This window comes from Carcharodon carcharias, chromosome 4 (genome assembly GCF_017639515.1).
Source record: "Carcharodon carcharias isolate sCarCar2 chromosome 4, sCarCar2.pri, whole genome shotgun sequence".
NCBI classification, from domain to species: Eukaryota; Metazoa; Chordata; class Chondrichthyes; order Lamniformes; family Lamnidae; genus Carcharodon; species Carcharodon carcharias.
The window spans coordinates 35,103,581-35,116,739 of record NC_054470.1 but is presented as its reverse complement, the minus strand read 5'-3'; the positions used below and the strand labels follow the sequence as shown (position 1 = coordinate 35,116,739).

General features: G+C 40.9%; 1 protein-coding gene across 1 annotated transcript; it reads left to right on the top strand.

Moving 5' to 3' along the window:
• The first annotated feature begins 9,294 nt into the window (after positions 1-9,294).
• On the top strand, positions 9,295-12,953 carry LOC121277411 (growth arrest-specific protein 1-like). The gene has a single exon (XM_041186844.1). It carries the CDS (start codon positions 9,585-9,587, stop codon positions 10,407-10,409), a length of 825 nt encoding a protein of 274 aa, XP_041042778.1. The 5' UTR covers positions 9,295-9,584; the 3' UTR covers positions 10,410-12,953.
• Positions 12,954-13,159: the final 206 nt, after the last annotated feature.

Here is a 13,159-nt window from a genome sequence, read left to right as displayed (position 1 = left end):
TAACTTCTGAAATGCCTTAGCCTGATATCCCAACATCACGAACCCCAACCCACCAACACTCTTTGCACACATTCCCCTATATTAGCCTATTTGGTATTTGATAACAAAGCCTTCAGTTGCCATATCCCTTGCCTCTGGAACACAATCCCTAAAGCTCTAACTCTCTTCACTTCTCTTCTTTAAAATTGACTGCCCATCTTCTCAACCAAGCTTTTGGGCAGTAACCCTAATCTGCCTCTCTGGATCAGTGCCCATTCCTCTATTTAAATTTGTTAAGTGTTTTGGGACTTTACATTAAGAATGCAATTGATATGCAGCAACTTATTGTTGGTATCAACAACATATCAAATGTTAATGACTGAGTGAATGTAGCAATGTATAAGGCACCCACTGAATTAATAATTATTTTGTCTCGCTCTTGGGATAGCCCCTTTTAATGTTTTAGTTAGAAGCTGTTTGTGTAATATTAAGTATAAAGGGTGTTGTTGTTTATAGAGGTACATTTCTTTTATTGAGTGTTAATTGTAGGTTTGTGGTCAGTTCATAGCGCACAACTGCTGATTTATTTTGGCAGAAATTTGTGTTCTCTGCACTTTCACAATTATCATGAGTGCAATTAGATGTGTCATTTTTGTAGCTCTCCATTGTATTGTCAACTGTTTTATGCTGTTAATTCAAAGCACGATTGTAATCTTAACTCTTCCTAGGGTTATTTTCCGTTGTAACTTGTAGCTCTTTAAAAAGCTCTTTCTAGCAGTAGAATATATTTAAGCTAACTACTGAAATTGATGCCTTGAGAAAGGGTTGGATATCATTCTCCAATGCATTTATTTGTATAATATCTATATTCATAAGAATGACAGTTGACTTTGCAAATTGAGAACCTTGCCCTTTTAGTGGAAATATCACAGCAACTGTGTAATTCTTCTACAATCTGTTCAGTTACAAACTATTTGTAATTTAAAAGTGCAACAAAAATTGGCTGAAAATCTGAAATTAAGAACACAAATCACTAGAAACATGCAGCATGTCAGTCAGGATCTGTCGAGAAAACTGACAGAGGATGAAACGCTGAAACATTAACTTGGCTGTGTGGTGTTCACTGGTCCTGTGTTTGATTATGGGAGTCTGTTTGCTATTGATGTTCACTGTGCTTGATTAATTAAGCCTGGGTATAGACTCAGAGAAAAGTAAATAAACTGGAGAAATTACTGGAAGCTAGAGCTGTAAGCATGGAGCAGACATTTTAAAACACTGTGAATAAAATTGTCACACACATAGAAATTAGTGTCATCTCTGCATAGTTCTGAGATATAAAATGTGCAACATACTGGCAATGAGGATGATGGAGAAAGCTTTAAATTTACCAACTCCAACACCACTTTTTTCTTCAACCGGAGTTCCCCCCATGACATGGAGTGGATGGATTTTGGAACTCAAGACCTACCTTGTTTGCTGTAGGGCTGAACTGGTCAGATGTAGCAGTGATCTGCAAGAAGGTGATACACATACATTGTCTCAAAACAGAAAAGGCCAGTGAATAATTGAGCAGCTCACAGAAGACATGTCCATGATTGATACAGTGATAAGTGCTCTCAAAAAATACTTCAGGCCAAAGAAAAGGTGATGATTGAATGATATACATTCCACCAGAGAAGCCAGGAAAACAGTGAGCCCATAAAGCAATATATGGCAACATTGCAACAATTAGCATCTACATGTAAATTTGGTACATTAACCAATGAACTAATTTGTGACCAATTGATTGGAAAGACTTCAATTCCATGAATTAGGGAATGCCTCCTCGTGGAGGATGATGATTTAACATTGAAAAAAGTTATGACCTTAATGTAGGAAAATGTGAGATCATGCACTTTGGTAGGAAGAATCAAAAGACAGACATTTAAATGGAGAGAGACTCCAAAAAAGTACAGCCCAGAAGGATCTGGGTGTTCTTTTGCATGAAACACAAAAAGTTAGCATGCAGGTACAGCAAGTAATTAAGAAGGCAAATTTTGGCCTGTATTGCTAGGGGGTTGGAGTTTTAAAATAGGGAAGTCTTGTTACAACTGTACAGGGTGCCGGTGAGGTTGCACTTGGAGTACTGTGCACAGTTTTGGTCCCCATATTTAAGAAAAGATATACTGGCATTGGAGGCAATTCAAAAGAGATTCACTAGGCTGATTCCTGGGATGAAGGGGTTGATTTATCAAGAATGGCTAAACAGGTTAGGCCTTTATTTATTAGAGTTTAGAAGAATGAGGGGTGATCTTATTGAAATGTACAAGATTCTGAGGTAACTTGACAGGGTAGATGTTGAGAAAATGTTTCCACTAGTGGGGGGTCTAGAACTAGGGGGCATAGTTACAGAATAGAGGGACAGTCATTTAAAACTGAGGTGCGAAGGAATTTCTTCTCTCAGAGGGTAGTGAATGTTTGGAATTCTCTATCCCAGAGCATTTTGGAGACTAGATCACTGTAAGTATTTAAAGAGGAGGTAGATAGCTTTTTGAAGTATCGGGGAGTTAAGGGCAATGAAGAGCTGGCACTAAAGAGGAGTTGAGGTCTGGGGTAGACCAGCCATGATCTTATTGAATGGAGGGGCAGGCTTGATGGGCCAAATGGCCTAATCTTGCTCCTATTTCTTCTTATGTTCTTATATTGGCGGTCCAAATTGAATCTACCATGTTTGATTCGAAGAGATTACACAGAAATCCACCCTCAGGCTCAGGGTTGCAGACACAGCTTGCCCAACAGCTTACTGGGTACAGGCAAAGAAACCTCAACAGTCTCATCAACATGTGCCCCAGATACATTCAGAACCATGCCCTAATTGTGGAAATGCTCATCCAATCCAATGTCATGTCCAGCTTCAGGGAAAAATGTGTAACTCATGCTTAAAGTGGAATCATTTTGCAAAGTTGTACAGATTGTCAAAGAAGACTTCATCAGTTCGACATATGGAGGTGTCTCTTCCTGGGAGTGAGGTACAGCAAGTGTAAACCATCTCAGAAAGTAAAGCACTAGGTCATTTTAAGGGATGCTCAGTCAAGATCGCAAGCTCTCAGTATTGCTTCTCATTAATTTTGGAGTGAAAGTATCAAGCTTGAACAACAAACTCTACCATTGTTATTTTTCACAACTTTCTCTCACTGCTGTGACATAGTCTCTTCAAGCTTACGATGACTCAATTATTCCACTTTTGGGAGCGATCACTGTTCCAGTACGCTACACAAAGTCACCCTAGACAGGCATGTTTTATGTAGCTAAAGGCAGAAGCCTTATGGGGGTAGACATTTTCAATAGACTTGGCTTCAAACTTGAAGACCCCACCAGAGCACACATTAATGTAATTGATGGCACAGACTATGCAAATAGTGTCCTTTGTTATTCACTGGATTTGCAGAGATTAAGGGGTACAGTCATGGTCCTCACAGTGACACATCAATTCTGCTAATTTCACAAAGTGTGAGATGGTTGTCATTTGTAATTCATGCCAAAGTGTCACAGGAGCTGCAGACAGCATCACTGAGTGAACTGACTCATCATCGTGGATATAAAACCTAGTCATTGCACAATGCAAAAATGGTGAACTTAGACTATATGTCAATCTTAAGGCAACCAACAAAGCTATCATTCCAGACAGGTATCCACTTCTTATAATCCAAGATCTATCAGCATAATTTCATGATTTCACAGTCATCATAAGGTTAACATGCGACTGAGCTATCTTCAGGTACCACTAGCAGAGCAAAGTCGATATCTCACAGCTTTTGTTGCTCAGGAAAGTGTGCTTCAGTACCACAGACTGCCTTATGGACTAAGTTCAGCGCATAGCACATTCCAGAACATTGTTTCATCAGTTTGTCAGACATTGAGGGGTTGCTCAACCTTTTTGATGACATTGCTGTCCATAGAAAGGACAAACAGAACACTATCAGCAGTTAACAGTAGTGCTCACTCCACTCACACAACACAGCTGGAGACTCGGGACAAAAACATGTTGCAGTATCCGAGATTGACTTTCTAGTGTACAAGCTGACAGCAGCTGGAATAAAGCCTACACACATCAAAGCCATCAATGTGCTTCAAAATCCAGATAACGTGAAAGAGTGAGCATTGTTCCTTAGTACTACCAACTATTATCATAAACTTGTTCATAAGTATGCAGAGATTGCGGAATCTCTTTGGAAGCTATTGCACAAAGATGCACAATGGAAATGGACAGTACATAGAAAACATTGTTTGACATGTTAAACGCAAAGAAAGCAACTTCACCATTCCCTGTTCATTTCAACCCACATGTGGAAATGTATGTCACAGAGCTGTGTCCGTAAAAGCAATTGGAGCTGCATTTTCATACATTGAAGAGAGGGAATGCCCCATCGCTTATGCATCATGCCCATTGTCAGAAACTGAATGTGAATACTCCACTGGAGAGCGGGAAGCACTAACCTATAAGCAACTACGCTTATAAATATTGGCACATTTATCTCCATGGTAGAAAGAGCACTCTCCGAACCGATCACCAAGTGCTGACTACATTGTTAGCTACATCAGGATCCAGCCATTGGCCTTTATGGATGTACAGATGGTAAGGTCATCTTCATAGAGCAGAGTTGAACAACCTGAGGGAGCACAACTACTACCTCAAAATCGTAGATCTCAGCACAGTCATCAGAGAAATTTGTATCTCAAAGACTAATCCTGTCCTTAGAGAAAACTGACAAGTTGAACTCTAAGAAATTACTCAATGTACTTATGTTTGTTGTTTGGATGGTTTAATTTAAAATAAGGTCTTTAGTTTTGCAAGGGGGAAAAAGATGTAGTATTCCATTTTTCTGTGTTTGATTATGTGAGTCTGTTTACTACTGATGCTCACTGTGCTTGATTAGTTAAGCCTGAGTGTGGACTCAGAGAAAAGTAAACAAATTGTAGAAGTCGCTGGAAGCAAAGGGCTGTAAGTATGGAGCAGACATTTTTAAGCACTGTAATAAAACCTGCCGTACACACAGAAACTAGTGTCATTTTTGCATAGCCCCAAGGCATATAAAATAAAACAGTCTGTACTCCGCATAAACTGTCCTCCTCCTGGTATAATCATTGCATGCTGTTGTGTTTGGTTCATGTGATCTGCTGTTTCAATATGAATCATGCACATGTGTCATTAGCCTTCTTATTTCACATATATTTAGCTTTTCTGTCAGAAGACTGATAAAATATTTGTGATAATAATTTCAAATTTGGATGATTCTATATGAAACCTATATGAAACCATATAACTTCTTTAATTTATATTCTTAAAATCCTTTTTATGTTCTTTCATAGTGTGTTGGCATCACTGGCAAGGCCAGCAGCATTGTTGCCCATCCCTAATTGCCCTTGACAAGTTGGTGGTGAGCCACTTTCTTGAACCACTGCTGAATATTTGATTCCTCATTGGTTGAAGTACAACACCTTGCATTTACATTGCATCTTTAACATAGTGAAACATCCCAAGGAGTTTTATGAGCATTAACAAAAAAAATGACACTGAGGCATGTAAAGATGTATTAGGACAGATGACCATAAGCTTGGTCAAAGTGATAAGTTTTAAGGACTGTCTTAAAGGAGGATAGAGGGGCAGACAGGGAGTTAGTGAGGGAATTCCAGAGCTTAGGGCCTTGGTAGCTAAAGGCACAGGTCCCCAGTGGTGGAGTGATTAAATTGGGGATCCTCAAGAGGCCAGAATTGGAGAAGCAGGGAGATCTTGGGGTGGTGGTGGGGAGGCTGTAAGGCTACAGGAGATTACTTAGAAAGGGAGGACTGAATAAGGATGGATTTGAAATCAAGGGAGAGAATTTTAATTCAATACCTAGCTTAACTAGGAGCCAATGTAGGGAGCTGGGTGAGCAGGACTTGATGAGTGTTAACATACAGAACAAAGCTTTGAATAGACCTCAAGTTTGCCAAGGGTAGAACATGGCAGGGGTGAGGGGGGGTGCAGGTGCTGTGGTGGTGTTGGGGAACACGACTGGCTAGGAATGCATTGGAACATTCATATCTATAGGTAGCAAAGGCAGAAGTGAGGATTTCAGAAGCAGATAAGCTGAGGCAAGGGTAATGTTGGGTAATGTTACAAAGGTGGAACAGGTGGTCCTAGTGAAGATGTCAGAGGAAATTCATCGCATGGTTAAAAAGCTCACGGAGCTGTGAATTGTCTAGTTCAACGTCAGCCAGTTATTAGGGAGAGGGTGGAATTGGTGGCTATGGGCTGGAATTTATACAAGGGATCAAAGGCAGTGGCTACTGTCCTTCCAATATATACTTAGAGGCAAAAGCAACATACTGCGGATGCTGGAAATCTGAAATAAAAACAAAAATTGCTGGAAAAACTCAGCAGGTCTGACAGCATCTGTGGAGAGAAAGACAGAGTTAACATTTCAAGTCCATATGACTTCTTCAGAACTAAAGAGAAGTAAAAATGTGGTGAAATATATATTGTTTAAGGCCAGCAACAGGTGGAGGCAAAGGAGAGTTTGCAAAAGATATCATAAACAAAAGATTGAAGGGGTGTTCTAGCCAGTTTCACCTGTCCCGCCCCCCTTAAACAGTATATATTTCACCACATTTTTACTTCTCTTTAGTTCTGAAGAAGAGTCATACAGACTCGAAACGTTAACTCTGTTTTTCTCTCCACAGGTGCTGTCAGGCCTACTGAGTTTTTCCAGCAATTTTTGTTTTTGTTGCTGCTGACCCAGTTGCTGCTCATCCAGTATTGGATGTTGGACAAGCAGCCTGGCTGTGTAAACAGGGGAAGGATAAAGAGAGGTGAAAGGGAGGTATGATTGGAAACTGATGGGTTATATCTGAGGAGGAACATGTAGATGAGAAATAGAAAAATCTGAGGAACACCAGAGGCAACAATGCTGGAAGGGGAAGAGAAGCCATTGCAGGTAATTCTCTGGCTGACAGCTTTAGGTAAGAGTGGAACCAGGCCTATGAAGTCCCAACCAGATGGAGGACATGGGGAGGGTTTGGAACAGAATTTCGTTGCAGTCCGCCAATGATTAGACAATAGAAACCTTGATAATAGATTCCACAACACCATAACCTAACATACACTATTAATCTACTTTCACCAAAAAGTGTGGCAGCCTGCACTAAGTTAAGAAAGACCAATTATTTCGGAGTCAGTCGTTGTCAGAACTACATCGTTTCCTGTTTTCATGCTATTTTCAAAATGTCGTGTACTTTTAAATAGTTCTTTTTTGAAACTTCTAAATCCCATGTGACAACCCTTTCAGCCAAATCACCACAGGAAGTACATTCTAAACTACTTAGCAAGGGAAGGACCTTGGATCTATGCCTGTTAGTAAATGCATGGCATCAAATTACATTCATCCGCTTCTGTTTCTTTCACATTCTTAATCAACTGTGGTGTTTAAATAAAGAAACATCGCGTAATTATTATTTTCACGAAAGCACTTTTCCAACTTAAATTCAAAATTCGGCCTTGCTGTCTTTTCTTAACGAAGTGTATTAACTCCATATATTACAGTATTTTGACATACATATTTTGTACATACAGGTGTTTTGCTATGATTGCTATTAATTATGGATTGTCGTGTATTATGGTAACGTAGAATGACTAATTATTTTCCTACCGTCGTTAATTTGTGATTTGTTTTGTGAACGTTAATGTTTATTATGAAATACAAAGAATATGTGAAAAAGACGCAACAATTATCCACACCATGTGCTGCAATTCTGGCTGTCAACAGATGTAAATATTACAGGCACCGGTATTATGTTTAGTGTCTCCAATCTCATTGTCAGGAACCGTATTTTGCTGCTGCATTTATTTTAAAATATTTTTAAAATAAAACCTTATACCCCTTGTGTACATTTTCCAATTGTAGTAAACACATTACATACAAATTATTTCCGACATTTTTCTGATTTTATGCATTGGTAGGTATCATTTCTCAACTGGAGAAAGTAGCCTGTTATCTACAGCCTCCGACAAAAACTGAGGCCGAACGTAAATACAAGTTCTTAGCCGTATTTTGCTTTTCATTTCCTTTCTTACACAAACACAAGGTACAAACAAGGCCACACAAGTTGTGCCAAATTTGTGAATTAAAATACTTTAAGGGGCGCCAGTGACGTCACATTCACGGAAGGCAGTTCCCATGAAAGTTAACCTACCTGAGGCTCAGGAACCAATCGGAGAACACGTTTGAGTGTCAATCAGAAAGATAATCAGAATGGATAAATGCAGGTCGGAGAATCGGACATTAACTGAGAGATTCTGGTTATTTATGAATGAGATCGAAAAGAGTGAAAGGGGAGAACGAGAGCGAGAAGGGAAGTGAAATGAGAAATGGAAATAGTACCCCAATTCTCAAGCAAATCATCAGGAAAACAAAAACGAATAAAGTTTACTCAAATGAGTAAAATAATCTTAATACAGATTTTTTTTTCTGACAGAATAAGGCAACATTAGAAAGTTTAAATACTTCGAATCGAAACCAAATGGTTAAATCTTGCTTCAAGCGAATTGGCTGAGCTTCTACATAACTTATGTTCTTTAAAAATTTAACAAGCAAATGTAGACTTTCTGGTGGAGCTGTTTTTTCGCAACAACCAAAATACTTTTCAGGTTGTGTTTTTAGTTTAGTTTGATGGGGCAAGATTCAGCTGGAGGTCCGGCAAGGTAACGGGTGCAGCCCTGAGGAGGGAGAGGAGGTGGTGGATTCAGATAGTCTCCGTGTGGAAGTTGCTCTCCCATAAACTGCAACCAGTGATCAAGCAGCAGCCGGGCCAGAAGGGGGAAGATTGAGGCAGGAACCCCACACTCGGCCCGATCCAGCCAACAAGGCGGGAATTTACAAAAGAATGCATGCACCAGAGGAAACTGCCTGGAACCCAGCTCCGGGAAGCTGATTGGTGTACATAGCCATCAATTACATTCTCCACTTGTCAACTGTGAACCAATCATGGGGTGGGAGGGGGTGCGATGTTAAGCCAATCATTGGGCGGGAAGGGAAGCAGTGACCCAATCATAGGGTTGGAGGGGGAGCAGTGAGCCAATCATAGGGCTGGAAGGGGAGCTGTGAACCAATCATAGGGATGGAGGGGACGCAGCGAGCCAATCATAGGATGGGAAGGGGGCGCTGTGAGCCAATCATAGGGCTGGAGGGGGAGGAGTGGGCCAATTACATCCCGCGGTACAAGCCGAGTGGGCGGGGAAAGGAGCCCTGAGTGACCAGGATGTGGAGGGGCTGCTCCGCTATTTGTTTGCAGTTTGTTGAATAGATAATAAGGCGCTGCCGAGGTAATTAGAGCACGTTGGGTTTTTTTTGTGTGTTGGGAGGAGGGAAGTCTTTCCTGTAAAAAGAACCGTAGCCAAACTCTGGGAAGCATTGCCTGCAGTATGTTGACGGAAAAGCAGGCGAGAAGCACACAGTCTTCCTCACTCTGCAGAACATAGTGAGAAAGAAACTCTGCTGCACCGCACAGGACTTCTGAATGGATGCGTGACACCAGCCATCCCTTATGCAAAAAATTAGCAAACTCCAAAACTTTCAGACACCAAGACGATGGCAAGTCTCGCTGGCTTGATTCGAATCGGGAGCCACCTTCTCGTCTGTTTACTGTTCCTTTTGAGCAATTCCCGAGTGTTGGCCCGGCGGATCTGCTGGCAAGCCATCGTGCAGTGCCAGGTCGAGCCCGATTGCAACTTTGCGTACGAGCAGTATATGGAGGCTTGCAAATCCGTCTTAAGCCTGAAGACCAGACGGTGTCCCAGCCACTGCCTCTCGGCTCTTATCCACCTCAACCACACGCAGAACGGGCCCATGCTGGAGAACTGCGATTGCGTCCAGGACGAGCTGTGCAAAAGGACCAAACGTGCCATTGAGCCCTGTTTGCCGAGGACCCGCAACTGGGACGGGGTGATGGGCTGCACCGAAGCCCGCCTGCAGTGCGAGACCGAACCCCAGTGCAACAACGCCATGCGCCGCTACCTCCAGAACTGCGGCAAACTTTTCAACGGCATCAAATGCACGGATCAGTGCCGGGAGGTGATCGAGAGCATGCTGGTCATCCCTAAAGCCTTGCTCCTTAAGGAATGTGTCTGCGACGGAGCCGATCGACCCATCTGCGAGGCGATCAAGGACAACATGGCCAGACTCTGCTTTTTTGGACCTGAGCATAGCTCTGGCAGCAGCGGCTCGGACGTGGAGCTGGATGAGTACTGGGACTATGAAGAAGACCCAGGAGACAACGCTATCAGTTATGATGATGAGAATAGAGACACATACAGGTACGCTCCAAGCGCCAGAGCCTCCTCCAGCGTCCCACTGCCTAATGTTTTGACTTTGATGGCATCCATTTTACTACTACTACTAGTCGCCCGGTTATAAATGAACAATACAACTTTTATCCTTCTTCAAAAAGGAAGCTCTGCACTGCCATCTTCAATATAAAAAAGACAATTTAATAGACCTTTATATAAATTTAATTCTGGTAAGATTTGTTTGTATTTTCAGTTGTATTAGAGGTGTGGAATTAATCTCTGGTGCAACTAGTATAAATCTTATATGACTGGTGTTTTTTTAACCAGTCGTGTGTGTATAAAGTTACAAATGTATACATTTGGGGAATAATTTATTGAAATATAGACTTAACCACGGCTCTGGTTTAGCATCGAGCTGTGAAATAATGCAGTGATACTTTTACCAGCGAAGGTACAGGATTTCAATACTTATTCTAAAGGGAAATTGAATTATGATGAATTCTCGGCAATCCCAATTGAACAATTTAAGATGCAACATATAGATTTGAAAAAGGTTATCTTTAAATATGTATTTTTGGAAATGGAGAGATATAAAAAAAATTGGCCTTGATAGAAATTGTTCTTTTAAAATAACTTTGTGAGGCTGCCGTTAACATTGTATTTTCATAGAAGCCATAAAGAGTCATCTAGTTTAAAAAAAAAACTTCGCAAGACTGTGCGTGTCTGTTCAGAGTTGAGTGAAAGTGAAAATGCTGGCGGTTCGTTGGGTATATTACTAAGCTGTTTCGCGATGTTTGATAATGTGTCCGTGAGCGCGTAAAGTACTAAGTTCCCCAAACTTCCAGCGCCAACACATTTGCTGTTTTCACAGCTGACAGCTGGGTCGAGCTTTGACTTTCGATTAATTGGGTTTCCGCTGGCCTTTCGTATTTTTGAACCAATGACTCCGGAGAGCTCTAAATTACTAATCATAGGCGAAGTCATTTTTACTTTTAATATACTGGTGCAAGGGGAGGCACATCACAGCTGTTGGTGGCTGACCAAGCAGCACTGACTGACACGCTCATTGTACACTGAATATACAAAAGGGTTTGGAAAAATCATACTTGTGTCTCGATATTATGTTTCGGCTAGGAACTAGTTGCTCTGAAAAGTAGCGTTCCTTTACACTTTTCCAGATGAGCTGCTCAGTGTCAGGATTCCTTTAGTGTAATGCCTGTAATAACTGTGTGGGAGAATTGTTAGAAGTTACATTTTACCATAAATTTGTGCTAAGGATTGCAGTTGTTCGGTCTGAATACATTCTAGAAGTCTGTACTTTTATTCTAGTTCTAGGATGCAAAATCGCTACAAGAAGGAATGACTCAGTGAATCAATGCATATATATACATATCCATCTTCTAGTTTGAGTCGCTTTCTGAGGGCATTCAGCATGGGCTCCCTTGCCAGGGCTCCTGATCCTCACTCAAACGCCCTTAGATAAATAATTACACTCTTAAGCACCCGTCGAGTGCTGGTATACTTGACCTTGTAAATAGAAGTGTTTGCAGTAGGAATAAACTCCGTCGTTTGAAATCTTTAAACATTTAACACAAAGCAGGCTCAGTCCTCTGGAGGATTACCCATGCCTTCTCAAGTAAGTCGCGCCACATCAGGCTCGCAGGACAAGTTTATTTATCTTTTCTCTTGCTGTTTATTTTATTCTTCAATGTTGCGGTTGGAAGCCCAGTCAAAAGTTTAACTGTGCCCACAAATAAACTTACTTTGGTTGACGAATTTGTTTAACGACCGCAACCCTATTATGCGGATTTTACGTAGAGAGAAACCTTTATGCTTACATTTGTAACCGCTGTAAGTAACTGTTTGCACACCTATTCACTTGTTCTTTAAAGTGGGTACAGTCTTCCCGGAAGCAGCTTTCCTCAGTTCTCCTATAGACCAAAGTTAATTTATTTTTAATCTTTTGCAATTACACGCTCGTTTTCACGTTCAAAGCACGTTTACATTGATAACGTTTATTCGCGTCTAACCGGATTGATTGTAATTATTTTGACAGCCTTTCCATTTTGTAAATCTAAATACAGGCAAAGATAGGGTTATAACTTAGAACCGTAGACTAATGTTGTTAACTACCTGTGGCTTTGACAAACGTATTGGTCTTGTAAATATATTATGTTTTAAAAGATGACCTGTTGACCCGAAGTGAAATCGTTGTTTGCTAACTAGACAAGTTTCTATGTGCATAGTTTGAATATTGGCTGTTTACAGTTAGTTTAAGTAGATTTAACATTCCCTATTTCCATTGTAAAAAAAAACATTTTGTTGTACGAGACACACCGAGATTTCCCCAGCAAAGAGTGAAAACATTAGCACTGCAAAGCCTGAGGTCCAGCAACTGGAGTGATAATTAACCGACAGGATAAATGGGGACTGGTTTACAAGCGGCTGTCAATAGCATCTGCCTAAAATAAATCACCAGCCAAACAGCATGGCAAACGGAGTTGCTGCTGTATGACACTGCTTCACCCTGAGAGTGGCAACAGTCAGAGCAAGCGTGAAACTGGGACAGACAAGTACAGTGGAGGAACCATTATCTTCATATCAGAGGAGGACAGTCTTTATTTAAAACCGCAGTATATAATAAAATATGCCACGTTTCACTTGACCGCAATAACTAGTTAAGTCTTAATATTCTGGAATTATTTTATTGTTTAATATATAAGATGGAACCTGATGCTCCTTTAATATTTCAGGGGGCATTTTATTTCAATAAGAAATGCTGACAAAGTTTTATTTTCGAAGTTCGCATTAAAGTAAGTGCAACCATTAACTTGCAAAGAAACATTTCTCAAACGCCACACCGCCAGATTAGCTGGT

What these genes read in the sequence shown, in the direction of transcription:
- LOC121277411 (XM_041186844.1), top strand. Translation starts at nt 9,585, where the DNA reads ATGGCAAGTCTCGCTGGCTTGATTCGAATCGGGAGCCACCTTCTCGTC.